Genomic DNA, 27,036 nt, shown 5'->3' on the forward strand with positions numbered 1-27,036 from the left:
AGAGATTCTGGTCTTTAATTCCAGTTTCAACACAGATGATTGAAATTAATGAGTTATTTCTTGAATTCATCATCAAATTCTGCAAAGTCAAAGGAAGCCATTGATTTGCTTTAAGAGTGCTGAACCTGAGAAACGTATAAAGCTTGCAGTAAAGAGTAACTAAACCCCAAATCAGCTTTTTATTTGGCAGATAAACTGTGTAAATTGAGCCTTATGGGTGCCAGTCTCTAATAACAAGACAAAGTTGATAGATTTGTCTCTAGTCTTCTTGGGTTGAGCTTCAATTAACCCCTTCCTCTAAGCCTCACACTTGGCCACGCCCCCAAGCATCTCTTGACTCCGCCCACTTTGGTGCAATTTTTCAAAAATTGTCTAGGATCTTCGCAGAACAGATTGTCATATTCTGAGATTGGACTCTTTTTGTTATTAAATATGTGACTTCTCGAGACTTTAATGCAGTAAATCCAAATGCAGGTTACATTTCTCAGGGTTTTCTTTGGTAAAATGGGTGAAGTATTGATTTTTAATTCACGTTAATGAGCCATTTTGAGTGGGGTCACATAAAATCCCATCATAAATAATAATTTGAAGTTTGTGGCTAAAAATCTGGAAAAGTTTAAGGAGCGTGACTAGCTGTGCCAGGCGTTGTAAAGCAGACGAATCGTTAAAAGAGGAAAACGGTAAACAAGTGCAACCCCAATAAAAACAAAAAGGAAAGAAGGAGATCTTGTAGTGGAAATGATTTGCGGCTTCTGAAAAGCAGCAGACTAGATATAGAGCAAAGGTTTGTATTTCAGTGGAAGCCACAGCATAAAACAAACAGCAGGAGTGCCGAATGTTCAAAGATGCTGAAGGAAAGGAGCGTCTGACGCAGAAGGGCCTTTCAGAGCGAGAAAGGAGCTGTTTCCCAACTCTGTCCTGCAGGTTTCTAGGTGTGCTGCAGTCGTGTCTACACACGACAAAAAGGCAGAACAGAAGGAGCTGAACATTCCTGAGACTTAGCAACAATCTCTTGGACAAGGTTATGACAGAGGCTGGGAAAATGAAAAGGATTTCAAAGCGCGGTACAGGGAGTGGTGTGATAATGTGACTAATCGAGGAACAAGCAGCAGACAACAGAGGATCAAAAGGAAACGCAGGAAGAAGTTGGGGAGCGTTGACAGGCGGGAAAAAGGAAGATGGAGAGGAGCGCTTTGGAGAAGTCGGCGACGGTGACAACAGCAAATAAAGAGTGGCATAATGAGCGAATGACGACGGGGACAATCGGAGAAGACGCATTAATTCAGTGGATCCAGAGATCCTCATTACTTCCCCTGTCTGAATTTGCCAGTAGTTGTGAAGTCATGGAAATGTAATTCTGCCACAACGAATAAAAGCTCGTCACTGACGGGAATTAAACATGCTTCATGGGGAGTCGCAGCTGAGGCAAATCTCGCCACTGACTTCTTTCTTCCACATCCACGCTTCCTTTCCTCGCCATTTGTCAAAAATACTTCTCATTTCACTATCACTTATGGAGCAGAACCCACCTCATATGCAGGTAAATGCCACTTGCTGCACTAAAACCTTCAAACCCATAACTCAAATTGAATTTCTTTCTTCCAAACGGCCAGTGGATCAGAAGTGGGGAGAGGGAGCGTGCTGGAGGAGATAACGCAGCGAAACGCTCTCATCAAAACACCAGTGACATCATCTCTGCTTCGCATGTGTGAACATGCGGCAACCTGCAGGATCGATCCTGTCGGAGGAACACAGCAGGGTGCTGCGTGCGTTCTGTCGAAACTGCTCTTCCTGCGCCGCGCAGACGGAAGGAAACCCTTAAACTCGTTCGCATGTCGTCGTGTTTCAGCTACAAAACTCAACATATTGAGGCTTTATGTGAAATTGAACATGAAACATTTAATGTTTTAGGTAAGTGTCTGAAAAAATGTAAAATACATAACTGAAGTAGGTAGTATATGTTTTTTTTTTTACATGTTTCTTAAACATGTCCTGACAGTATATGCTCTTTTACCTCCACCCTGTGGTCCTACTGCCATCTACAGAAATTCACAGAAACAACCAATCAGAGTCAGGGGGAGGGTCCGAGCACCGTCAATCAAGCTTGTGTACGCGGCAGCTGTAGTATCGGCAGAGAAACATCTTGCAGTTGCAGGAAAACCGTTTATCTGCCACCATGTGTGACCTTGCTAACTAGCTTTGTAGGCAGCACTTTATCTGCCTGTTTCAAAAGTTCAAACACTAAATACAATTTTGCATTAATACACACAGTGGAAACTGTCTTGGGACCAGCCTGAAGCCAACATCTACAATCCTCATCTCAACTGAAGGGGTTGCAGCCAATCAGTGGTAAGAAAAAATAACCATACCGCCCCCAAATCAGCTGCTTTGCACCTTTCAAATATTTTAAATATGCTCAACGGAAAAAGCCTTGAGCCGGATCAATTTTCTGCAAATAATTTGTTAAATCTACAAATTTGTTAAAAATAATCTTGCTGCAGAGATCCGTAGCTCTGACTCGACACAGATTAATAAATCTGTGGCAAACAGGAATGCAGGTTGTTGGTTAATCAGCCGAGACCAAAAGGAGAACTAACCGATCTGAACATACTTCACCTGCTGAGAAACATGGAGGGAAGCTGCAGAGTTACAGTGAAGCTGGATGGGATGTAATGTTCCCTCTTTGTGTTGGTGTGAAACATGACAACTCAATACGTTTGTGGTTGCAACGTGATAAAATGTGAAGGGTGTGAATACTTCTGGAGACATAACGCTCTCTCTGGTCTCACAATGCGGTGATTCACAGCAGGAATAAACAAAGTTACAGCCATTTTCACAAAGCTGGGAGATCATAAACACAAACGCCACATTAAGGTTGGAAACCCTTCTTTGTGTGTGGTTTTTTTTCTGAGCTCTTGCAGATAATCACTTTGTGCTACAGGGGCCTTTTTCTAATCACTTTAAATGCACTTTTAATGAGCGATGAATATTTACAGCAGCATCTTAACACTAGTGCTCCTTTAAAAACATGTTTGCTCATAATGCAGCATTATTAAACCGTCTCTCCTTTTATTGCCGGCCTGCATGCGGCTCCGGAGCCGAGCGGAAATGCTGTTATTGGGTCAGCGGCTCGCAGCAAACGGATCCGCACATTAGGACGCGTTGAGCCGGAAAAGGTCAGGGCTCTGTTTGTTTACCGCAACTGTCCTGCTCTCAACTTCTTCTCTAATTGTTTTTATGTATATATTTTTTATTTCTGCTGCCTGGTTGTTACGTTGGGAACGTAGCGAGCGAATCGGCGAGCAGCTTTGGAGCCAGCGGTCAGACTCTGGGACAGCATGTGACCTACTTCATCAGGCTCTCAGGGAGGCGTGGCAGATCCAACACCACACGGCTGGACAGCGAGGAGGAGGAGGAGGAGGAGGAAGGAGGATGAGGAGGAGAGATGGGCCGAAGGGGGCTCAGCCAATCCCCCCCCACCGCTCCATCTGTCTGCCACATCCCTCTCCTCTGCATATCCTCCGGAGAGCAGAAACAGCAAGCCATGCAGAAACAAATGTTAAGATAAATCACTTCGATCTCAGCTGCTCTTCTCTCACATGCTCTCCCCGGTGACATTTGCATTTCAAGTGTCCAGTCAGGGCGTTACGTCGTCTTCTTCTCCAAATAGTGAAATAAAACCCGTCCGTTCCGGAGAAAAAGGGAGCATCCCTCTCCTCCATTTTACGCAGCGCTTACTCTGGCACGGAACAACGCCGCTTAGGGTTTATGGGCCGGCCTGCGCTGCCCGAGCAACGGGAGCAGTCCGTGCTAATGTCTCATTTGGATAATGAGGTGTGATCTTGGCAGGATCTGAGACGCAGGCAACCCCCGCGCCAGCAGCCGAAGACGTGGGGGCGAGGAAGTCGCTTCATCATCCTAAAGATGCAAAAGCCTGCAGGTTTGAAGATGTCAAAGCAGAAAGTTCAAGGGTGAGGAGAAACACGCAGGAGGAGGTGGAGGTGTGTGTGTGTGTGTGGGGTCCTCAAATGTCTGCTGACATAGCTCAGCTTCAAATGAGAGTGTAATAATACACAAGACACACATGTGGCCTTTGGGTCTATGAATAATGCAGGCGGCGATGTGAGACGGCGATGCCGCAATATGGTATAGAGCGCAGATTGAGATGGATGACAGGGAAAGAAACAAATTTCACATTGCAAAGGGAACCCTGTGCAAAGCTGAGATCGTAACGTCTCTCATCTCTGTTTGGGAACAGAAAGAGACGAATGGCTGAGCAGAGAAGCACCGCTGTTAGATGTCAGTAATATATGGTGCGTTACTCGTTTCATTCAAGGATCTTCTTGCCGTTGTCTTTATAACGCAGAGAGATGGATGTAACGTCACTTTGAGACAAGCAACTTGGACCATAGTAAAATCTACGCAGACCTGCTGTAAAGGGTCTAACAGGTCTGCCAACCTCAAACTCCAAGGTTGGTTGCTGGGATTTTATGGGATAAGTCAACACACAGTGCAAAAGTAATTCAAATCACAAATTAAACGTGTAAAACAGGGTGCTGGGTATCTGCAGGTTTCATTAAGTCAAATTTAAGACTTTTAAAGACATTTTTAATGCTAGCCTGAATAAAATTTAAGACTTTAAAAACTATAAATAGAGGAGTCCTGCTGACTCATATGGGGAGTGAGCCACTAGCAAAAATGAACAACATCCAGCCGAACGATGAGACATTTGCCCTTACCCACGATAGCTGCAAAAAAGCTAGCTAGCTAGCTAGCGGGAATATAACAGCAACAAAGACGTCTGTGTGTGAGCCAAACTTCTGCCTGACCGAAAAGTCCCACAAGCAAAAGCAAAACATAGGATTGAATCTTCACCATGACATTTAAGACCTTTGATTTGCATATTTAACCAACTTACATTCCTTAAAACTAAATTAAGGACATTTTAAAAGCTTAATTTTACATACATGAGTTTAAGACTTTTTAACATTTTTTACACTCCGGTATGGAGAAAAAAAAAAACATTCCCACATCATGATACTGCCACTACCATGTTTTACTGTGGGAATGTGCTGCGTTAGTTTTATTGCACATAAGCCTGAAAGTTCAACTTTGGTTGAACTTGTGGAAAAATCCTAACTGGACTTTCTATGGTTTTCCTACAACTGTGATGCAGCTCCTTAGGTTTGCAAAGTGTTTAACAAGCAGCTAGGCTAACCTTTCTTTCATTTAAGCCTGGGATCGGGGGAACTCCTCCAAGTATTCAAGTTTACACTAAAATTTAAAATATCTACATCAAATGTAGCTTCTCAAATTGAAATGATAAGCTAAAGGCCAAAGTGAGGAGATTGTTTTACAGCGAGACGTTTCCTTCTGCACAAACTCTGGAATATAAGTTTTATGTGATTCAAAATGACAATATTCTTAGGGGAAGTTGCGTTCTGCTACCAGAGCGGAGTTTTAGCAACTTGAAGAATCGATGCAGAAGTGCCCTCAAGTCGTTCTGGGGCTTGCAGCAGCAAGTTAGATTTCAGTGATGCTGCAGCCAGTATGTTAAAATCTTTATCTGATGGACCAGATTTGATCAGATTTTATCAGTCAAATCCCTAAAACGAACCTTCAAAGCGACAGCGTGAATATTCTCTGGAGGATTTATGCCAGGTGCTTTTTTAGCGTCATCATTTTCTCCTGTTGTTGCTTCATCACACCATTTCTGGATGTGATATTTACACTGAGACGTGACATTTTGAGCATTTGGATACAGCTACTGTTCTACATTTGCACCATTTGTCTCCATCACAGATTTTAGTGCGAGTTTATCTTCTAGGTAATTCCTTTTTTTTTGTGTGTTTGTTTTTCACCCCCTCTCATCATCTCTGTGCTTTATCCCCTTAATATCAGTGAAATGTAGGAATTAAAGGATGGAGAAAGCGACAGCCAGCGAGCAGCAGCGGTTGACACAGGCTGTTACGTAAAGTCATGTAAACAGCCTTCTGCCCTCTTTTCCACCTCTGCTCCGCTCCCAGATGCTGTCTGCCTCGGAGCTTATTTCTGCCTTCCATCTTTCGCTACTCGACTAAATTCGAAAAAAATCAGATTCACTGGAGCATCTCGCGCGATCACGTGTTTTATTTACTTATATTTCCACAGAACGCTTCCCAACTTATTTGGTTCATTTTCACCACATGTCGGAGGTTTTATTTTTTTTTTTTTACCATTTTCTCTGGTAACTTGGTTTTCCCCAACAGAAGCTGACTGTTCAGGCAGGCGTGAACAGAAGTTGGCAACGATAGTCCTGTGTTTTCCGAGGCGTCCGTCCTCCTGCCTTCTCTCTAAACTTACGAGAGCGCTCCATCCAGTCTAACCCGTGTGGTGAGGCCCTGCAGCGCAACTGGCATAAAAAGAGAAGTACAGCTGATCCATGAGTGGGGGGTGATCTCTGAAAGGTTCACAAACATGATGCCCCCTGACAGATCCGACATCCTTCCAGCTGATCCTGAATAAATGCGCCGTCTTCGTACGGTTTTCTCACACAAACCGGCTCTTATGTGTGAGAGCATAAATCTCAAACTTGGTAAACAAATATATCCAAGAATATGGAAAGCAAAAACTTTCCCACATGTCAATTTACTGTTAACTGCCAAGAATTAAGAAAAAAACACAAACCACACATCTGCTTTCTCAGAGGCGATAATGACATAATTGTAAGGCCGTCCCGACAAAACGGCCATTCATCACGTCGCATTATGAGCTGGGAAGAAATTTAAGGTGGCGACATTGATTTGTTTCAAACACAAAAACAAAGCTGATTATCCTAATGAAAGACTGATTTAGCTCTCGCGAGCTGGAGGACGATCTCTGAGGTTTAACCGCTTCACTCAGCCCCTCTTCCTGCGGCTTCCTCCGCCTGCTTGACTGGCATTCCTATTAGACGCTTTGAAACGCTGCCGAGAGTGATTGGTCAAAAAACAACCTCCGTAGTGGCGCTGGTTTAATTGTCTTTACTTTTCAGTGCGGCCTCTGATGCCTGTTGGTAATTAGCTGATTAATCATTTCTGACGACTCGTCAACTTTATCTCTGGAGATTTCTGAACTGCATGTAAATGAGGCGGGAAGCATCACGTGACGCCTCCTCTTCCGCCTTTTCTTCCCTGAGAGCGAGGACAGATTAAAAACCGAGAAGTGCTTCATTAGATTCTGACACCATATCTGCAGAACACGTGTCGTCGTCACCCGTGCGACTTACTATTGTCGCCGCCATCCGAGCTGCGAGCGCCATCCCTAAGCTAATTGAAACAAGGCGCGCCGTGGCCCCCGCCGATATCTGCAGCGCCGCAGCACCTGCAAATCCGCCAGTAAAAGAAGCTTGATTAAAATGCGCTTTCCTTTAAGAGCTCCATCAGCGCTGCATCCCACAGTGAGAAAATAGCTTTTTTCTCCCATACAAACAAGTTGTCAAGGACGTTTTATCTGCCTGACACAGGTGGCGGGGGCTGGCTAACCGACAGGTGCGCCGCGCATTAGCCTGTCAATCTAAAAAATTAGCTTGGAAATGAAAACAAAAAGAAAAAAAAAAAAGAGCCGCCACCAAAATCATGCACATCCCAGCGAAAAGTCGAGCTGGAGGGAAGTTTTGAATCTTGATTGCTCGGGCTTCACTTTTGTCGTTACTTTGTTAAAGTTGACTGGAGGCTAAAGAGACCATCTGGCTGAGTTATTGATTCTCAAACAACACCGAGAGCCTCTAAATCTCAAAAACCTTAAAATTAGACTTTAACAAGAAGAAAAATGCGTGTTTTATATTTTCCAACCCTCCAGCTCCTTGAATTATTGAACACATGCATGGAGGCTGTGGCCTCGTCACCTTCCTACGCTGCAAAGGACAGTTGGGTGGCGATACCTAGACCTCACTGTGTGCAGACTCCAACACCATGTCAGCCTGCAGGTTAATGACTCATCAGCAGGTTTGTTCAGCTCCAGTTATGCACAGCACATGTCAAGTTGGCACAAGTCCGTTGAATTTCAGTAGAAAGCCTTTTGTTAAACCTGAATTTTGCCTGAAACGGATCTTCATTCTTTCGGTTTCTTCAAAGCGATTTGAGGAAAATTCACATTAAGCACAAAAGGCACAAGAATGAAACCGGCAGTCATATTTAATAAATAACTGAATAAGTGCTTAGATGAGATTTACTGAAAATAACAACCCTTAAGCAGGTATCAGCCAAATTTAAATTAAGTTTATATTTTTGTGTTAATGTCAGTTTAATTAAAAGTCATGGCAAATATAAGAAACAATTATACTTCAATTAACGAGATTCATGTGTGAAAATATAGTTGTAATGAGTTAGAACTGTTTTTAAATAAAAAAAAATATTGTATAAAAATAATTTCCTAAACAAATACAACAAGGTTTAGCTTGAGTTTCTTGGAGTTAAGTTTTAGAAAAATATACAGAGAAGATTGTGCTGTTTTCATTTCCATAATGCTTTATATATAAAAAATGAAGGTAAAAACAACTTATGCTTCCACCAACATTTTTTCAGTCTGCACATTGACAAGAATATAAATATTGTTTATCTATTTCTGTGAGTTGTTTCTTTGTTTCATTTTCCATTTGTTTTTTCAGCAATGTGTGGTTTTGACTTTTGGATGGAAAGGTTAAAAACAACTAAGATAAATATCTGTTCTTTTCTCATCATGAATTTCATGTGTTCATTAGTGGTAAGCATAAAAAAAAATCATAATTAACACAAATAAATGTTTGAAAACATCAGCTTGTGTAATAAATCTATTTAATATGTTTCCTTTTGTGAACAGTTATTGGAGTAGACGAACTTTGATAAAATATTCAAATTTATTAAATATGACTGCATAAAGGGATTTATTCTGCACCAGCATAAAGACAAAACTGCACTGCCCCAGTCAGTTTGAATCAAAAGCGCTGAACTATGCCGCTTCAGATCATCCAAAGCCATTTTTGAGCTGCTCTGCAATTTGACGGGGCGCCACGCTGGAGCTGAGCCTCTGAACTGTGCATTAGGAGGAGAGGCTGGCTGTTCTCGCTTTAACTTGACAGGGTTACTATGGGAACCGGCAACGTGCTTTTAAGGCTTGTAAGGCACCCTTTGGGAAATTCAGTGCTCCTGGCCATGTAACAGTATAGAACAACACTTGGAGCTTGTTTCCAGCCAGCTTATTACTTCAGAGGGTACAAAAAGACGACCAGGTGCTGTGTGATGTTTAATATTCAGGACAGGTTTCGCAGTGAATGTAATTCCAGATATCAAGGATGGAGCTTTTCTTTTTTCTTTTGTGGAAATAAAAGCAGCCTTCAGACTGTCAGACTGAAAATATGACATGCTGAAACATAAGAAATGATATATTAAAATGACACTAAATCATGCAGATTCAATTGTGGAGGCCACACCCCTTTTTGGGATACTTCCAAAAAGAGGTGTGGCCTAGATTAAAGTTATGTCCCCGAGTGCGTGCCTGTCTTAAACTTGTGAATGTGAGTAAAAATGATTATAACAGCATTTTATTTGCTAATTTAGGAACTTCGTGTAGCTAAAGTTTATGTAGTAATAACTGCATATCATTGGGTCTGCAGCACATCTGTCCATTTTGGCTCCTGTCTCTTTAAAAGCCACACCATTTGGGTGCAGCCTGATTCCGACAGAGTGCATTTGTTGCTCAGTATTTGTTTGACAACAAGTCAAACAAGCCTCTGGCAACAATTATGCAAATCTTCCACTGATTTTATAAAGTTAAGGACAACAAGCCTCAACAAGTAGCTCTGAAGAAATGTCTTTTGTTGTTTTGTACTTTGAAGAAACCTAAAGGTTGCAGGAAAAGGGATCCTAATGCATCATTTCATGGTTCCTAATTATGTGCAATTCACTACCTGAGATTATTCATCACAGAAAGTTGCCACTGTCGTTTCCTCCTGCTAAGAACAAGGAGTGATTTCACAGATTCATTATTCCTTTTGTTTCACCTGCTGCTTAAGAAATCTGCAAGCCTTTAAACGGTTGCAAACCTAAAACACGTTGTTTTTTTTTTTTAAAAGTAGACAAACTGAAACTGAGCACACTCCAATCATGTACCCACGCATTGTTCACTTTGCTCACACAATAAAAATTATGCAGACAAATGAGGAGGATAAACAAAGACTACTGGGACCGCAGCATTGTGGTTTGTTAATTTAAGCGATCAATGAAAAAAGGAGAAATGGAAAATTACTTTGGTGCATTTGCTTTGCGCAGTTCTTTATGCTAAACACCCGATGCAAGCTGGTCCACAGTGATTTAGAGTTTCTAAAGGTTCTTTAAGAGCTTCTGAGATATATATTATTACACTCTGCAAACAATGTTGCCACATCCTGTGAAAAATGTTTTGTTTTTATTCCTGAGCCTTATTGCTGCAAGAGAAACAAGACATGGAAGGAGAGGATGCAGAAGCAAATGCCACTGTAAGGAACAGCTGTTCATTTCACACCAAGCACAGCAATTCCAGAGACACGAGTTAACATGCGAAGCAATGCAAGTTAGAACACGCCAGATTCCCTGAAACCAAGCAGCTTATAGAGAGAAAGAGAGAGAAAAGTCCTTCCAGTCCAACCAGACCAAAACTGAAACAGTCCCCCAGAGCCACGCACACAGCTGCTACCAATCAGAGGAAGATCCCCTCATCTTTAGGATGTATAGCGGGATCTGGTTTGTAATGGATAGCAGAGGCTTTGTCGGTCTCCTAAGGGTTAGAACCACGAGGAACCACAGAGTCTGTGTGCCTGCAATTATGTGGAAGGGTAGAAAACCGAATCAGTTTTGCTCAGCATTTTGTTTTCCCCCCAGAAGAGACAAAAGAAGCAGAAGAGGCACGAGCAGTTTGAGCAAGTTATGATCAATACAGTGCCCTCACCTAAAACCCCCCAATTTCCTGTGGGTTTATTCTGGGCGCTGATAATAGACCTGTGTTCGTTTGCTCCCCCACGTGTTTGGATGTGTGATGGGAGTTGTTCTAACAAGCTGTGTGGAACTCTGATACTCAGACACCGAGACGCACAGATGATTTGTGACAATCAACTGGTCTGTTCATGTGTGCAGCTGCAATGCCTTGCAGAAGTATTCCTGCGTCTCGATGTTTTTCTCGCCCGTTTTGCCACCGCAGACCACAGTGTATTTTGAGGGGATTTCTTTTAATAGATCAACACAAAGTAGTGCGTAATTAAAGAAAACCTGGTTTTCATTTACCGTTGCACAAACAAAAATCTGTTAAGTGTGGCTTGCATTAGTATTTACTCCTTTTAACCCCACTGCTCCCCAATTAGATTTATATCAAGACTTTGAGTGGGCCATTCTCAGACATTACATGCTTTGATGAATGCTTCTGTTAGTTGTAACAGAAACCTCTGTCCCAGCGTCTGCAGCAGCTTTTCTGCCTTTGTCTCGACCGTTCTTCACATCCCTTCTGACCAACGTTCTGGTCGTTCCCACAGCAAGGCGCCGCCGCCGCCGCCAACGTTTTCCTTGATGTGGGTTGTTCAGTTATTGGCAGAGCTCGCTCTCTGATACAAATAAGAGTTTTGCATGTGGGCCAAAAAGTTTAACTCTGTTCTTAACCTCACCAGATAACCTTCTTCTACCAGACTTCAAACAGAACTCAAAGGCTATAAATCTGTGAGATCTGTGGAGTAATAAACTATTGTTCTAATAAAGGTAGCATTAGTTTTCCAAAAACCTAATTTTGTCACAGAAAAGCTGCATTTTGGCGTCAAATTAATCAAATTAAGGAAGGGGTGTGTTTAAGGCTGGGTCATGCAGTTCGGCCCTCTACTTTAGGTAAAACAAAATGTGATATGGCCCTAAAGTTACAGTAACTCGATTCAGAATGTCACATAAAATGATTTTTAATTGTACAGTACAAGCAGATTTGAAAGAAGCAGGATGATTAAAATTGAAATAATAAACTTTATTTTTTGAGTATTTTTGTTGTAGCATTAAGAAAATGTGAGCAAAAAGTGAGGGACTGGCATTGTTAGCTCAGTGATAGAAGGTTAAGAATAATATAATATATTTACTTATGGCTGTTTTTTATTTTGATAATTATAAATTAAATTGTAGAAGTGATGTCATACTTTTTGACAAAAAGAAAGTACCAGTTTGTTTATTTGTCAGCTCAGTTCAATTAATTTATTTAATGAGGAGGAAAAATGTTTGTGCATAATTTGCAGTTTTGCATTGTTACCATTCAGTTTGCCTATATTTTCAGAAATATTAGATTTTTATGCTACTTGAAAACTAAAGTGGACTTCTGATGACCACAGTGGCTCCCGGTTCATTTGAGTTTGGAACCGCTGGTTTAGGTGCATCAGAGTGAATAAAAATGTTTATTTTGAAAACATTCAAGGGGTGTGAATACTTTTGTAAACCACTGTGTGGTTGTCTGATGGATACTGTATTGATCAAGCCATGCCGGAGTTACCGAAGAGACAGAGAGAGCGGAAACGGGAGCCGTGTTTTCTCCTACCGGTGATGTTGACGTCCACGACTCCGGTGCGCGTCCCGATGCCGTTGATGGCGACACAGACGTAGGTTCCGGCCAGGTCGTAGGTCACGGGCCCCTTGAAGAACAGGGTGTTGTTTTTGATCTCCACGTTGCTGGGTAGTGAGCCGTTCAGACTGTCGAAAAGAATAAAGTAAAAAAAAAAAGAGGCAATGATGCAGACCACATAAAAAGAGGGAATTACTCCAAGCCACAAAAAGAAACACACAGAGAAAAAAATATCTTCAAGACGTAAAAAAAAAAATGTGGAGTGGTGAACAACCTTGCATGTGGGGGTGAGATAAATACCAGGAATATTTGACAGCGCTGTATTTCAGATATCATCCATCAAGTCCTAACAAAATTATGAGGACAGGGAATCCCACCAGGTCCTAACAGGTAAGATATAGCTGATGCTGGAGGACAGGCTGTTCCGGCGTGAGGAATACAAAACAGACAGGAATGGAAAAGAGGGGGTCTGCTTTCTCATCTGCAGCCCAGCTCACATGGCTGAACTTAAAACTCAAGGGAGCTGTCGGAAGAGGCAGCTGATCAAGCGATAAATACAGACTCCACCAAATGCCGGGCTTTTATTGAAGACTGCCCGTTCCTCCTGCCTAAAGGTGTTTGCCTTTATGGTTCACTATCTCTGCTGCGCTCAGACTCGCCCGTGTCCTTTTGATCAGGCCAGCCCACTTTAAGGTCACAGATCATGAGCGCGGGAACCCGTCCACTCTATTATCCGGGCCGACTTTTCACAGCGCCCGCAGGCTCAAAAGAGGTTTCCACTTTCAGGACAATTAGTCGTTTCCCGTCGCCTTCCACCCGATCGGCTCCATCGGCTGCCCTGAATGGACTCGGCTTAAGAAGAGCTACAATTGCGATAGCGCTGAATAGTTCTCCAGCCTGACTGTGGTGACAATGAGGACGGCGGCTGCAAAGACACACTGTCATCGCTCCCGGGTCACAGGGAGAGAGAGAGAGACTCCGAGAGGCGCTGCTGTGCGAGGACATTAAAAACAATATGGCGCTCCATTTACTGAAGTGAGAGAAAAACAGGATGAGATTACAGAGAGAAAACAAAATTAGGCCTCATGCTAACAATGGTCACAAATCAGGCACTTGAGCTGTGCTTTCAACGAGGCTCTTAAATGACAGGGCAGGGAGCGTAATTAACGTATCGCTACAGGAAATATAACAAGATCCAGATCAGGACGGTTTAAAATGAGGCCAAAAACGAGTTCCTTCACCTGTTTCATGCTGAAAACCTTAGACACATTCTGACACAACTGTAAAGTTCCCCGTTCTCTGTTTTACCTTCTTAAAAGCTAATTAGTGCAGTTTACTAGAAATATATATATTTTTTATATTTTGTTTGGATGGATGGATGGAGAAACGAAAGGATGTAAGGATAATGGCTAGAAGGACATATGAATGAACCAATAAAAACATGTTGAATGGTTGGACAGCGGGATGGAAAGTTGAATGGATGGATGAAGAAAAGGATGTATGTATTTATGGGATGATGTGGATGATGGATGGATGATGGATTGGTAAATGGATGGATGGAATATCAATAAAAATGGTTGGACGGATGGATGAATGAAAAGATAGGTGGAAAAATGCATGGATGGATGGATTGAGGAAGAAAGGGACAGAAAGATGGATGGATGGATTGATGGACCAATGAAAATGGCTGGATGGATGAAGAGAGGGATGGATGGATGGATAAACAAGAAGGGAAATAAAACTGGAAAACTATAAATACAAAGTTCAGACTTTACCCGACTGTGTGGGACCTTTGTGGTTCGAATGTACTTCTGAGCACAAAGCAATAGAAAAATCTGAGCTTGAGTAGATTTTCCATTGGTCACCTTAGTGAGGCAATTGCAGCGGGACGGCAAACAACCCTCAATACAGTATGTCACGATTCAATAATCAGTTAACTTGTGAACCTCCATCAAATGCTGAGTTCTGCAAAGCTCAATTGATTTGCTGTAGAAATGAAAGGCTTGCAAACTGCGATTCACCACTGGTTCTGCCATGACCAGCAATGCCTGCATGAGTGAATGCGTGTGTGTGTGCGCGTGCGTGCGTGTGTGTGTGACTGAGTGTGTGGGCATGAATGGAGCCTGAGGGGCTGCAAAATAAAAGACTAACAAACAGCTTGAGAGCGATACGGATTCTTTGATGACTGGCTGGGCTCCTCATGTATGCAGTGTCTGTGTACAGATGTTGGTGTGAGGAGGCTGCAGCAGCCTCACATCTCTGTGTCAGTACAAACTGCATCATTATTTTAGGAGGAAAAACTGAGGGAAAATATACTCTGTAATTAAAGGTAGAAGTCCTTTACATGGAGCGTTGCCTCGTTCTCTCACAGAATTTGGGCTCCTATCAGTAGGAGTGTCACGGTACACCTAGCTAACGACATGAAGCGACACACCGGGTCCTTCAAAGCAAAACGGCAAAAGATTTTGGCGATATTTGTGGGAAGACAAAACCTAATGAAGTCCAGTTGTTTCAGATTTTACACTAGAGAGGATAAAATTCAAACTGTTTGCACTGTTACAAAGCTATAAAGGGGATGCTACGCTTAGCTACGTTAGCAGCTAACAGTTAGGCCATGGGTAATATCCTAACAATGCATATATTTATATCTTCTTTTATTGTTCTACTGAACACCAGAAAACAGTGGGGGCTTTTTAACCGATAATTTAGCTGGATTTAGCTGATAAACAGTCCTAAGTAGCTAAATCTGTCAACACAACAAGGCAACTCAAGAGCTACTTCCTTTCTTACTTCAAAATAAAAGTCTCAAACAAAGCAACAACATGGTGCAAGTGTCCATCTCTAAATAGAATCAAAAGAACAAATCCTAACAACTCATCCTTTATCCCTTTGAGTCCTAAGTTTCAAATCTCCACCTGGATATTTTTGATTATTTTAATTGTATGAAGTTCTTTAAATGTCCAGTGAATAAATATATATTGCCCATTTATCCATAACAACTGGAACTTTCAGTATCCAGAAGTTATTTTCGCAATTTACTATTTATCTATTAAGAGTTCCCCTCGTATTAATTTCACTTCCTGCTACGGCGGGAGTGAAATTACCGTAATAACCTGATATTGGATGGAAAGCGCAGCATCTCCCCTTTCAGAAACCGTTATAATATTTCAGACAGCGCAAAGTGTCGCGGCGTTACGGCTCTGCAAATCTGACTGTGTCACGCCGACACGTTCGGTCTAGGCAGGTTAACTTGTGTATAAAACCATCCTAATGATTTTATACACAACAGAAAAATGCAGAAGTTACATAAAAATCTGCTGACTGGAAGTTTATTCTTTAGCTTTGCTCACATTTGTTGTCCTCCTCTCGTGTGAACTCTGGATTAAATAAATTGTAGTCAAATTCAGAAGCAGAATACCAGCCTGTGGAAAAACACAGAGCACTCGTAACATCACTTTGAAAGCTGAATTAGGATTTCTGTTTTCCAACAAAGCAAATCTTAAAAGACGCTAAGAAGTACATATTTTAAATCTGACACGTCCATTAAATCTTTTGATGCAAATCGAGGGACAATTGTGGCATTTGGGTTGCAGTGCTGCTTGTGGTTGTAAAGAGGCCAGCTGTGAGGATATCCAAAAAGCAAAAGCATTAAGTTCTTCATCTGAGATTCTGCAAAGTATCAAGGAAAAGCTATAAAAAGCACATATTAATAAGCCAAGTTGAGTCGATCTGCCAAACCTACTGCCACGAGACGAGTTGCAAAATAATCTCAAATGTCTTTGTGGGCAGGAGGAAAGCCAGGGGCCTCAAAATACTGTTCAGAAAGGACAGAAATAAGTGAGGTACTTATTGGGCCTGATAACAATCTGAGGACTTCATGGCATCTGTTGAGAGAAAAGTTTAATCTAACTCAATATCTCTATAGTCTGAACCTAAGTTAAAAAGGTTTACACGGACTTTAAGTGGGAAAAAAATGGTTGTTTGGCAAACAACAGCCTCTAAAGATGCATTGGTGGGTCACCAAATTCTTCATTCACTTACAACTGCCTAAACAAAGGGATCTTAAAAGCCTTTGTGGCCTCCATGAAAGCAGAACTGGCTGTACTTTTTCAAACAAGCAGAGGTTTGAATATCCCTTTAAAAGACTATTAAGTATCTGTGAATTTCAGCCACTGCTACTGGCGACTGAAGAAATTAACAAACAGTTGTCTTATTGTGGCCTTTAATCAACATGACTAATAGAATCTCATTTTCAGAACAGAGATAAGCAAGCCAGCTAATTAGAGCCGAGTTTGAAGTAATCACACTGTGAAATGCATTAATAACAAAATACAGATTTCTTGATTCATGCAGGGCTTTGTCTTTGAGAAACCGAAAATGCCTTTAAGGATGCGGCGGGGTTTTCTTGTCTGCTGGAAAATAGCTTTTTAATGAAAGGGGAAGGGAAAAAAAGAGAAAATTATAAAGTCTGAAATCTTATCACACAAGTAATTTAGGTGTAAGTGATAATAATGAACTCTTGAGCCTCATTTTCTCATCTTGTGCCCACTTAGAAAACTAAAGGACGCCCTAAGAAGAAAACATTTTCAAAACAAACGATAAAGTTCAAACAGAACAGATCTTTCCGCCCGCTAACCATTATTCTCAGCTGCAAGAGCTGCGTGTATTTTAAGGTTCAGAAAAAAAATTATGAGGGAAAAAATATCTGCAGATGGTAAAAATAACAACTGCAACTGGGGCAGTAATGAAAGAAACTCAAATCTACAACTGGAAGTCTGGCGAAAACGTGAGTATTTGTAGCAGTGGTAATTAGATTTGGCTACACCTTCTTCCTGTTGGACGCGTTTATGATGCCGTCCTGCTCCATCGTCCCCTCGCAGCCTGGCGCTGACCTCCACAGCCGAGCCCAGGGGAACCTTCACAACAGATTTGGCTTCTCGTTTTCTGTGCGGCAATGGCCGTCCTCTCCGATCCGTCAGCCCTGTGCCCTCGTCTTTCCAGATCACATCTCCTCCTCCTACTCTTCCCTTCCCATCTCCCCTTGCTTCAGATAAATAAAAAAATGCATCATCTTGCTTTCTTATTTTGTGCGTACATCTGGGTTTCTTCTCTGAAAGATGTATGAATGCACAAGAAGAAAAAGTGTCGGGCGGGCGAGGGGGAAATCTGTATGTCTTATTAAAAGCTCATTGTTGCTGGAGGAATAGATACAATGAGGCCACAATGGTCTATTAATTCACCTCCGATCCAGGAATGCTCACCCTCACCCTCATGAAGCAATTAAAGGAAATATCGCAACGTTCATCTCTCGGTTTCGACACATAATGAGGGAATATAAAAATCTAAGTAAATTCATTTTAAAATCCAGCTCTAATTAGTTTTATTTTTACGTTACGTATCGATTAGCTTGATTAACACAAGCCACAGTAAAGACATCATTTCATTTACAATTTCAATGCTTCCTTTCTTTTTGTAAGATGGAAACAACAAACTTAATGACGCACAAAATCATTGGCGTTGCAATTGATTCATCTTCATAAAGCAATTAAAGGAAACATTGCAACATTGATCTCTCGGTTTCGAAACGTAATGTGGGAATATAAAGATCAAAATGCATTAATTTTAAAATCCAACTCAAAGTTGTTGTTTTTTTTGCTGTAACATATTAATTAGCTTGATTAACACAGCTAAGCTTTTTTTTTTTAGGATGGAAACAACTTCAATGAACAAGTTGGGATTTATTGTAACTTTACCCTAAAAGACACACAAATTTAAACATACAAGCTCAGAACCCAGGCTGATATTTGCAAAAAATATAATTTAGCTGTTTGCAGGAACTGAAAGCTTTTTTTTCCCTAGTCATCCATAAGCTTTGGGAAGAAATCTGGCAGGAGATCTGGCCACTTTTCTTGGCAGAATTGGGTAGAGCTCATTTAAATCACTTTGGTTTCCTGGCACAGGCAGAGCTTTTAAATCATATCCATAAACTGAAACTGTTGTTTGTTTGTGATTATAATAACCTGTTGCAGCAACAAGTTGTGTTCACTTTCACAAGCCAAAGATTAAAGGGTTTTTTAAACTATTTAGTTAATTATTTACTCAACTCTTGGGGATAATAAATCACCATCTCAGTTCATACTGATGTTAGTAAGTTTTGTTTCTGCTTCTTCAGGTTTACATACAAGCTTTTGCATTTAGTTAAAATGTTTCTGGTCCTTTTAACCGACTTTCTGACCTCTAAAAGTGACAATTTGGGTCAGAAAAGTCCTGTTTGGTGTTCTAATGGAAAATGATACCAGGCCTGAATCAAACATGTTTTTTAGAGTGGAAAAAACAGGCAACATTTCACCCTGAAAATATTGCTAGTTCAAGAAACCAAGAAGTCTAAGGGTGTTTTTGAATCGATTAGAGACCATTTGTTACTTTTTCAGCCGGCACGGTTCTCTTTGTCACTCCACTGTGTGAAACAAACCAAACTGTTTGAAAAACCTGTTCCCCTCCTCGCCTGTGGTGGCGCTGCACCAAGAACCACCGAAGGGAACGACAAAAAAAAAATCACTGAAGAAGACAGGAGTGCAACTTCCTTCTTCAAGAAATTTTATAACAAAAGGAGCTGCGTCAGATTCAAGAGGTTGATTGCAGACATTTCTTGCCTAGAATCACTTTGATTTGATCACTAGATTTGGTTGTATTTACCCAGAATGCCCTGCGCTGTAGTCTGCTTCCTGCTTTTGGAGCAATCTTAGGTCTAATTGACCTTTGCATATGCATTTGAACCTCACCAGAGTTTACTCAAACTGAACGGAGACCTGGTTTTTAGGCGGACCAGAGTTCAGAGTTCGATTGAGCTTTCACACCTCCCTAAAAGAACCGGACTTTCTAGGCAAATGAACTACAGTTTGACTAAAGCGGACTAAGCAGAGCTGGTTGAACGCACCCTAAACTTCTGCTCAGAAGAGTTGTCAAATGTCAAGCCACAAGTTTGCGTAATAATCCTGTTCATGTTTTGCTAAATGACATATTTCCCAAATAAGTTGAAACGTGTGCACTCAACATTTATCTAGAAATAACTGATGCTGTATTGTTGTTATTATTTATTATTTCAGATTAAAAAGTATTGATGGTCCAAAATCAACATCTGCTCTCACCCAGTCATGCTCCAATGGTGAGAATGTCTAAATTTACCTGCATTGTTTGCATACCTTTCGGATTATATTTCCTACTTATCAGTTCTGGAATCTCATTCTGAGAGGTTATTCTGAATTTCACCCTCGTCTGTACCTTTTCTTCCTTTAGTATTCGCTCTGATCATCACCGAATCAGAAATACTGATCTCAGCTGGTATGATGGTTTAATCTACGACTTCTCGGCTTCAGTAGTCGAGGACGAGCCGCTGCCTCCATACCCTGCTGAGAACACAACCGCAGCAACAATAACGCTCTCTCACCTGCATGCTGGCCCAAAGACTTAAAAGCAAAAGAAGCAAACATAAAGTATAAAGTGTGCACCGTTTGCATTTATCTCTCAGTATCTGTGACCGGCAGGTAGATAGGGGGGTGTTGTCGCTGTAATAGGCCCATTGTACTCTGCCTGGGGTTTTATCTTCATTACACGTTTTACAACAAAACACGAGGCTGCTGCTTCTATCTCGGATGATTGGTTTCTCGTGTATAAAAATGTCGGGAAAGTGCGTTTTAGCTCAGCTCTGTGAAATGACCCTCCTGTGCCTCAGCAACACCTCGGCAACAAGATGTTGTTTCCCCCCACAAATCTAAGGAGAGAGAAACAGCGCGCAGTCACGCTACATCTTGTTTTCGGAGCCTTTAAGGGCTTCGGTGACGGGTTTAAGTCAGACTCACAGTTTCCACTGGTAGATCGTCACAGGGGGGTTGGCGTCGGCCCTGCAGGTCAGCTGAACATTCTGACGGTTCAGGTACCAGTTTCCATCAAACCCTTCAATCTTCACCTCGGGTTCATCTGCAAGGAAGGCACAGTGATGTCAGCTCAACGCCTCCAGAACGTGATAATAAAACGTTGTGTCACTGCTGCAACCCTGCTGAATCGCAATAAAACTTCTTTATGGTTCCGACCAAATGATACGCTATGTTAAAAGACATATAACCGTTTTTTTTTTCATTTTCTGGCATTTAATCAGACTAAACTTTTCCTGCTTTAAGACAGTTATGATCATTCAAACAATATTCATTTGCTTAATGTGATATTAATGACAGAGAAACCAGATTGGTGAAGACACACAATTGTTTTGGTGACATTTCTGTTGTTTCCTCCTGATTCTTTCCATGATGTCACACAAGAAAGCAGCGCTGCCTCTAAATACACCCACAGGTGTGTTTCCAGTTAACTGCAATGGTAATCTTAGGCGAATTAATCAGAAGCACACAAAATCACAAGATCAACTGTGCCTAAAGGCAAAGTAATCCCAGGCATGCTGCTGGTAACTGACCAGAAACAGGAAAAGCTCAGCCTGAATTGATGTCAGACATTAATTGGAAAAAAGTTTGGCGTCTTTTCATACAGTGCATGTAAACAACTGAAATAGGATCGTGTCAAGTTTGCTAAAAGAATGAAATCTTCCAATCATAATAGCAGAAAAGTTCAGGAAACTGTCAGCGCCAGACTGATGACAAGCCTGGTGTTTCAGTCTAGATTCTTCCCTGCATGAATGTTTAATCTACCAGTTTTGACTTGAAATATAAAACATTTCAGCTTGTTTGCCGTGCACTTCAGAAGCTGCAGCGACGTAAACTTTTGGTTGGGAGAAAAGCGCAAAACTTCCTTACACTGCACGTTGAGCACCACGCTGTCTGTGATCCTCTCGCCCCGGTACGTCACGATGCAGGTGAGCTTCTGTTTGTGCGTCTCGCGGCTCGGGACCACCACGTAGCTGCTCCGCACCGTCACCGTGCCGTTCGGGTTGCGGGTCTCCTGCAAGGTGGCTTCGCCCTTCAACAATGTGCTCCACTTGATGGTGCTCGGAGGCTTCCCGTTGGCCGAAGTGCAGGTGGCGACGGTCATGTTGCGCTTCTTACCCCTGGCCACGATCGTCGGGCTCGTTAGGGTCATCCGAGTCATCGGTCGAGCTGAATGAGAGGGAAACAAATGACACGACCGCCATGTTGGAAGATAAGATACAGACTAACTGATGACTGGTCTTGGTGGACTGGTAGATTTGGCATCGCTACAAGGACTGAGAAAGGACTACAAAACTTTTTTTTTTTTTGTGAAAGCATACATGTTTAATACCACTTGGATCCAAAGGATGCAAATATTATAAGTTTGATCTGTTTTTAATTCACAAAATCAACTAAATTTCTATTTGACTAGCTGTTAGCCTTTGACCTCACCAATTTTTTTTCATTTAAAAAATAACAATAAAAGACTTTGGACTGAAAGTAAATGCAATGAAATACACTTTAAAGAAAACTACTTTCCTGAAAAAGTAAAGGTGTATATTCTCTTAGCAGTTGTGCTAACCTCTCATAATTAGCAGGGTTAGCAGGTCAATTAGCCAGGTAAAATTGTTAGCATTTTAAGGTATAGACACCTTGTCGACCTATTTTGTCTTCATTGACAAAGCTAATCTGTAGCATACAGCGTGACATCTCTAATACAAATACAGTGGACCTGCACCCATTAGAGGTTCAGTATTCACAATTTACATGTTTTTCTGTAGACCATAACTCTAGATTATTTGCAAAAACTCTGCTTCTTTGTGGAAATATCAATATATTCTAAATAAATGCAGGTTGGGAAGCTGAAACAGCTACACGCAATTCTACTTGACACGTTGTTGGCTGGCATTTGTTGTTTGAACTATTAAAATAAGTAGTTATGAGCATTTTAAGAGGGGGTCTCAATCATTTGCTGATTTTAGCTGTTCACAGGCAGCTGTGGTCTCTGACCCTTGCAAATACCAGGAGTCCGCTAGCAGTTAATAAACTTTCATGGCAGGGAGGCTACGGGAAAATTAGTTTTAATTTGGGTAATCATAGTACTTAACGAGGAATAACAATAGGGTTAGCATTAGCACATCTAGGCTTCGTAACTCTGATCAGTGGATCTTTACTAAACAATCTCAGTGAGGAAGAAGAGTGACTACTTCATCTACAATCAAGTATGAAGTAGATGAAACTAAAGGGCTGGGATGAAAATAGTGTTAAATCCAGCCTCTTTCCCTCCTCAAAGGCAAAGGAGTTGTCAAAGCTAGATTTGCCTACCCAAATGCACAGTCATCCAATTTCAGTCCTTTGTGGGTTGCCAATTAGCAATCTACTTTCGGCACATCAAAAGGCAGGCTGGAGTTTAAGCGAATGCATAACTGAAAGCGAGCAACGAAGAAGCCCCTTTGAACACTGATGGTTGGTTATCTGCATGCAGGTTCCTGACGGTTATGACGCAGCCTGAAGAGTCCTGGGGAGGCAGAGCGGCGTAAAATGTGAACTAAGAGCTGACAAGAAGCGCTCAGGCAACAGGGACTACTCAAGTCAAGTGTTTTTTCTCCTTTTTACTGGGATTCAATAGAAAACACACCAGCACTTCATTACTAATTAACTCTCTAATCTGAGTTAGCCAACAACCTTTTCAAAACTGCTTCTTTTCAAGATAAGCTTCATCTCCAGCGCTGCTTTTTCCTTGCTGGACGGGACAGTTCAAACCAAATTACACTCTCTGAAGTGGCCTTATTGATTCCTGTCCCACCTTTCATTTTTAGTGACTATTCTCTGCTGCGGTTTCCTGTTTTATAATCTGGTTTCGGTGTTAATGTGCCGATCATCACATTAGAAGTGTGATTTTCACAACAAGTACAGTGAGTTCTGCAGAGGAATGAGGGCCTTGCAGACCGACTGGGTCATAGGCAGCTGGAAATTTGTTTCAAATGCTCTGGCCTTCACTGTACATAACATAGTTACAGTACTTCATGATTCGCTACAACTTTTCCACATTTTGTCTTGCAGTAACAAGAATTTTCAATGTATTCTCTTGAGGTTTTATGGGACAAACCAAAACAAAGTAGACAATTTCAGATCAGACAAATACTGTTAACAACCATCTAAAGGTTTCACAATAAATCCCTATTTACTGTGTAATTCAACTATGACCTCTACTTAATATTTAGGGGTCTTCTGGAGACAATTGGTTGCCTGTATATATATCCTTTTTTGAATAAAAAAAAATTAAATTAAGGTTTTTTTCTTCTCAGTAATGTACCACATTGTGTTGATCTGACATAAATTCTCATTACATTTCATTAGTTCCCTTCAACGTTTCTTTTATGCACTTTATGAAGTATCGCAGTAGAAGCTGTTGATGGAAACAGCAAAAATAATAATGATAAAGAACTCCTTTAGGTGGTTGTAGCCTTTTCCAAGAATGAGTTAATGTGCAAAAAGTGTTTGCCAAATAAACTTTCCCATGTGCTGGTGGGTCTGTGGCTTACCAGAGGCACAAAACTCAGAGAAATGTCAAAGTCCAAACCTCCAGAACGAAGGGGAGAACTCTCTCCATTTTTCTGAGATGAGTGATCCGTGCTAGTTTGCAACCTCTGCATCTTATTTATTATTGCAATGCGACGAAATTACGCTCTGCTTCGTCTGGTTGACTCCCTCTGAACCAGCAGATAGAAACGCGCCACATTCATATTTTCTTTGCAAAATTTCAAACGTTTGCTTAAAATTTGCCTGACATTTGGGTGGAAACATAGTTACTGGTGGTTATTTTACAAAATGTGAGAAAGTTCAATGGGTGGGAAAATTTCTGAGATGCCAAAACAGTGGAGGAGCATCTGGTAAAATATAATCAGACTTCCTTTAAGGCAGAGATTTCTGTAAAGGAAATCTCTGGATTTGACACTATTATCTGATTCAGAAAAATGTGTTCAGTTTCTGTCTTAAGTCAAACAGAAACCTCATTTGTTTACAGATTTCAGATCACCTCAGATAAGCAAAAAAAAAAAAACGTTTGAAGAAGTACCTTCTTAACTGATGTTGAGATGTTTAACCTGTTTCATTTCCTGGATTAAAACGTCTGATTCAGAATTACAGTTGCACAATTATGTTCTGGTAAATCTGCATTTGTTCAACAACTTGTCAAAGCTTGTAGTAGCAGTCAGGCTGCAGTTTGAATGCGTTTCCTTTTTCCAAATGTATTCCATCAGATTCAAGGAGTTAGGTTTTTTTTGGTGATGATTTTCTTGTCTAAATTTGAGAGATTAACGCTGGAAGAGATCACTGAACTCTCAGCAAATTAAGAAAATGTGAATTTAACCAAAGCAAACAGTCATAGAGAAAACATCTACATCAATTAGCCAACTCAGGCAAAGAGAATATAAACAACACATCCCCTCTGAACTAAGTTTAGCTAAGGGGCAAAGAGTTAGCAATATTCTTTGCTTATTCACCTTATTATTGTGCGTTATTGATGTCTTTCCTTGAGCAAAAAAAATGCTCTCGACCCTTTTAAACAGGTCTTTTTTTTAATAAAGAAACCTATCTTCGAACAGAAAACACTTTATTCAGAACCACTTTTTTAATTCAGCAACTATTTCTATGGAAGTTAACACCAGATGAGGCCTTGGTTGAAGAAAAAGAACCGACTGAAACAAAAACAGTGGCTGCAGTTGGATTCAATTCAAAATCAAGCCGACTGGCGATGGGGCTCTTAATGCCTCCTTACCGAACACGGTGAGGTTGACCATGTTCTCCCTGTTGCCCGCCGGAAACGTGGTGTACTCGCAGATGTAGGCCGCCTCATCGGACAGCTGCAGGTTGGAGAACACGATGGTGGTGTCCTCCATCTGGTGGCGCTGGAGAGCGGCCGCCTGCTTGAAGCCCACCCGCTCCTTGAAGGGCGACAGGATGGACACGCCCAGGGTGGGGTTGGCGGTGGCGACGTTCTGCTTGGTGCCGTTGGACAGCTTCTGCCAGGTGACCTGGGAGATCTTCACCGGCGGATTGCTGTTGACGAAGATGCAGCGCAGTTCCACTTGTGTGCCCACAAAGCCGGACTTACTGGAGTCCATCTGTACGCTCTGTCCATGTACGGCTGCACAAAGAGAGAGGAAGAAAGAGAGGAGAGAGAAAAAAATTAATTACGATTAACAAGAGTCCAAGGCCAAGCACCAGCTCTTCAGTCAATAGCAAGTACATGCACTGAAAGTCAAAGAGTCAATTCAGCCTCCTGGAAACTACATCCACAGTCCACCTCGTGGATTCAACCACACACTCCTCTGTGCCAGATATATCTATTCCCTATACCTGTGTGAAAAAAAGTTGGGGACATGCTATTATCATAATGGGCACATCCATACAGCCTCGTCTTTGTCTGCGAGGCTCCTGCTTCTGATGAGATGGGCGGGTCGAGCAAGAACCAATGCATCGCTAATGAACAAGTACAAGGGCAGGGAGTTGGAGCCAAGTCATCGAGCGCCGCGCTCCCCTCCATCCCGCCCAGCAACGCGCCGGGTAGCCCATTGTAATTTTAATTACTTTTTACACACAAATACCTCAATGATTGCCTGGAGCTCCTATTAAAAGACACAATGTGGAGTCCGTGCAAAACAATGAGAAGGCACGCATTAGCTACAATAAAAACTCCACAATCACACACCTCTTCCTTTCTGGGTTTGCCCAAAGGGAGGTTGGTAGCAAAAAGGAAAACAATCAGTTAGCGAGGATGGATGATTAACCTCATCTGTTCTGCAGAGTTTATTGCACGCGGTTCCCGCTCTGCCTTTGTTGGGACCCTTGCTTTTAAAAAATGTGTAGAAATAAAAATGTAATAGCGTAGGTTTTTATTACAGCAGAAACGTTTTGGGAAATTAAATCCTTAATTTGAGTGTATTTATTAAGTGGCGGGTGGGGAATATTAATTGAATAATTGTTATTCTTCTATTGGCACCTGCAACAATTATTGCAATGCAATAAATACAGCTGAAGCCTTTGTTGTTCTATGTAAATGTTTCAGGACACAGAGGTCAATTTCTCTTGGCGAACCTTAAAAATATGAAAGACATGAAAGCTTTCCGTTCAAGTAAAGCAAACGCGGTCTGATCTTCGAAAGCGAGGAAATACAAGAACATCCTAAAATAACTGGAGATGAAATAAAAATGAATGAAAACTTAAGGTTATTGTGCCAACGGGAAGAGTTATCAGGATGATAAGAGTGAAAATCTCCAAACCTCAGAAAACTGCAGGTTTTCTTTAAAGAAAGATGATTTATTTAATGTATCAGGGTGTTTATTCAACAAATACTAAACCAAACGATCTTAAAGCTGCTCTTGCATTGTTTTTTATGTTTGTGGTAATTAAATTAATACTAGCTCAATTAATCAGAATATAGGTCGAGCTTAACTGTCAAGAATTCAACATGCAAAAATGAGCAACCCTTCATCAGTGCAGAAGGAGCGTCTGCATAGCATAACATGAAGATAAATGCCATTATTGGGTTATTGCTGTAACATTTACA

The 27,036-nt window shown here is 41.4% G+C and overlaps 1 protein-coding gene across 6 annotated transcripts in view; it reads right to left on the reverse strand.

Moving 5' to 3' along the window:
- Window positions 1-27,036, reverse strand: part of nectin1b (nectin cell adhesion molecule 1b) — a 229,031-nt gene that overhangs the window by 130,134 nt on the left and 71,861 nt on the right. For all 6 annotated transcript variants that reach the window (XM_007569929.2, XM_007569928.2, XM_016680660.1 and 3 more), the window contains exons 2-5: window positions 25,246-25,614; window positions 21,354-21,653; window positions 20,412-20,529; window positions 12,529-12,680 (exon numbers count right to left, since the gene is read on the reverse strand). In XM_007569929.2, coding sequence (XP_007569991.1) covers window positions 12,529-12,680; window positions 20,412-20,529; window positions 21,354-21,653; window positions 25,246-25,614 — 939 coding nt within the window. The remainder of the gene's footprint in view (window positions 1-12,528; window positions 12,681-20,411; window positions 20,530-21,353; window positions 21,654-25,245; window positions 25,615-27,036) is intronic.

This window comes from Poecilia formosa, unplaced genomic scaffold, assembly GCF_000485575.1.
Source record: "Poecilia formosa unplaced genomic scaffold, Poecilia_formosa-5.1.2 Scaffold252, whole genome shotgun sequence".
In the NCBI taxonomy this organism is placed as follows: Eukaryota; Metazoa; Chordata; class Actinopteri; order Cyprinodontiformes; family Poeciliidae; genus Poecilia; species Poecilia formosa.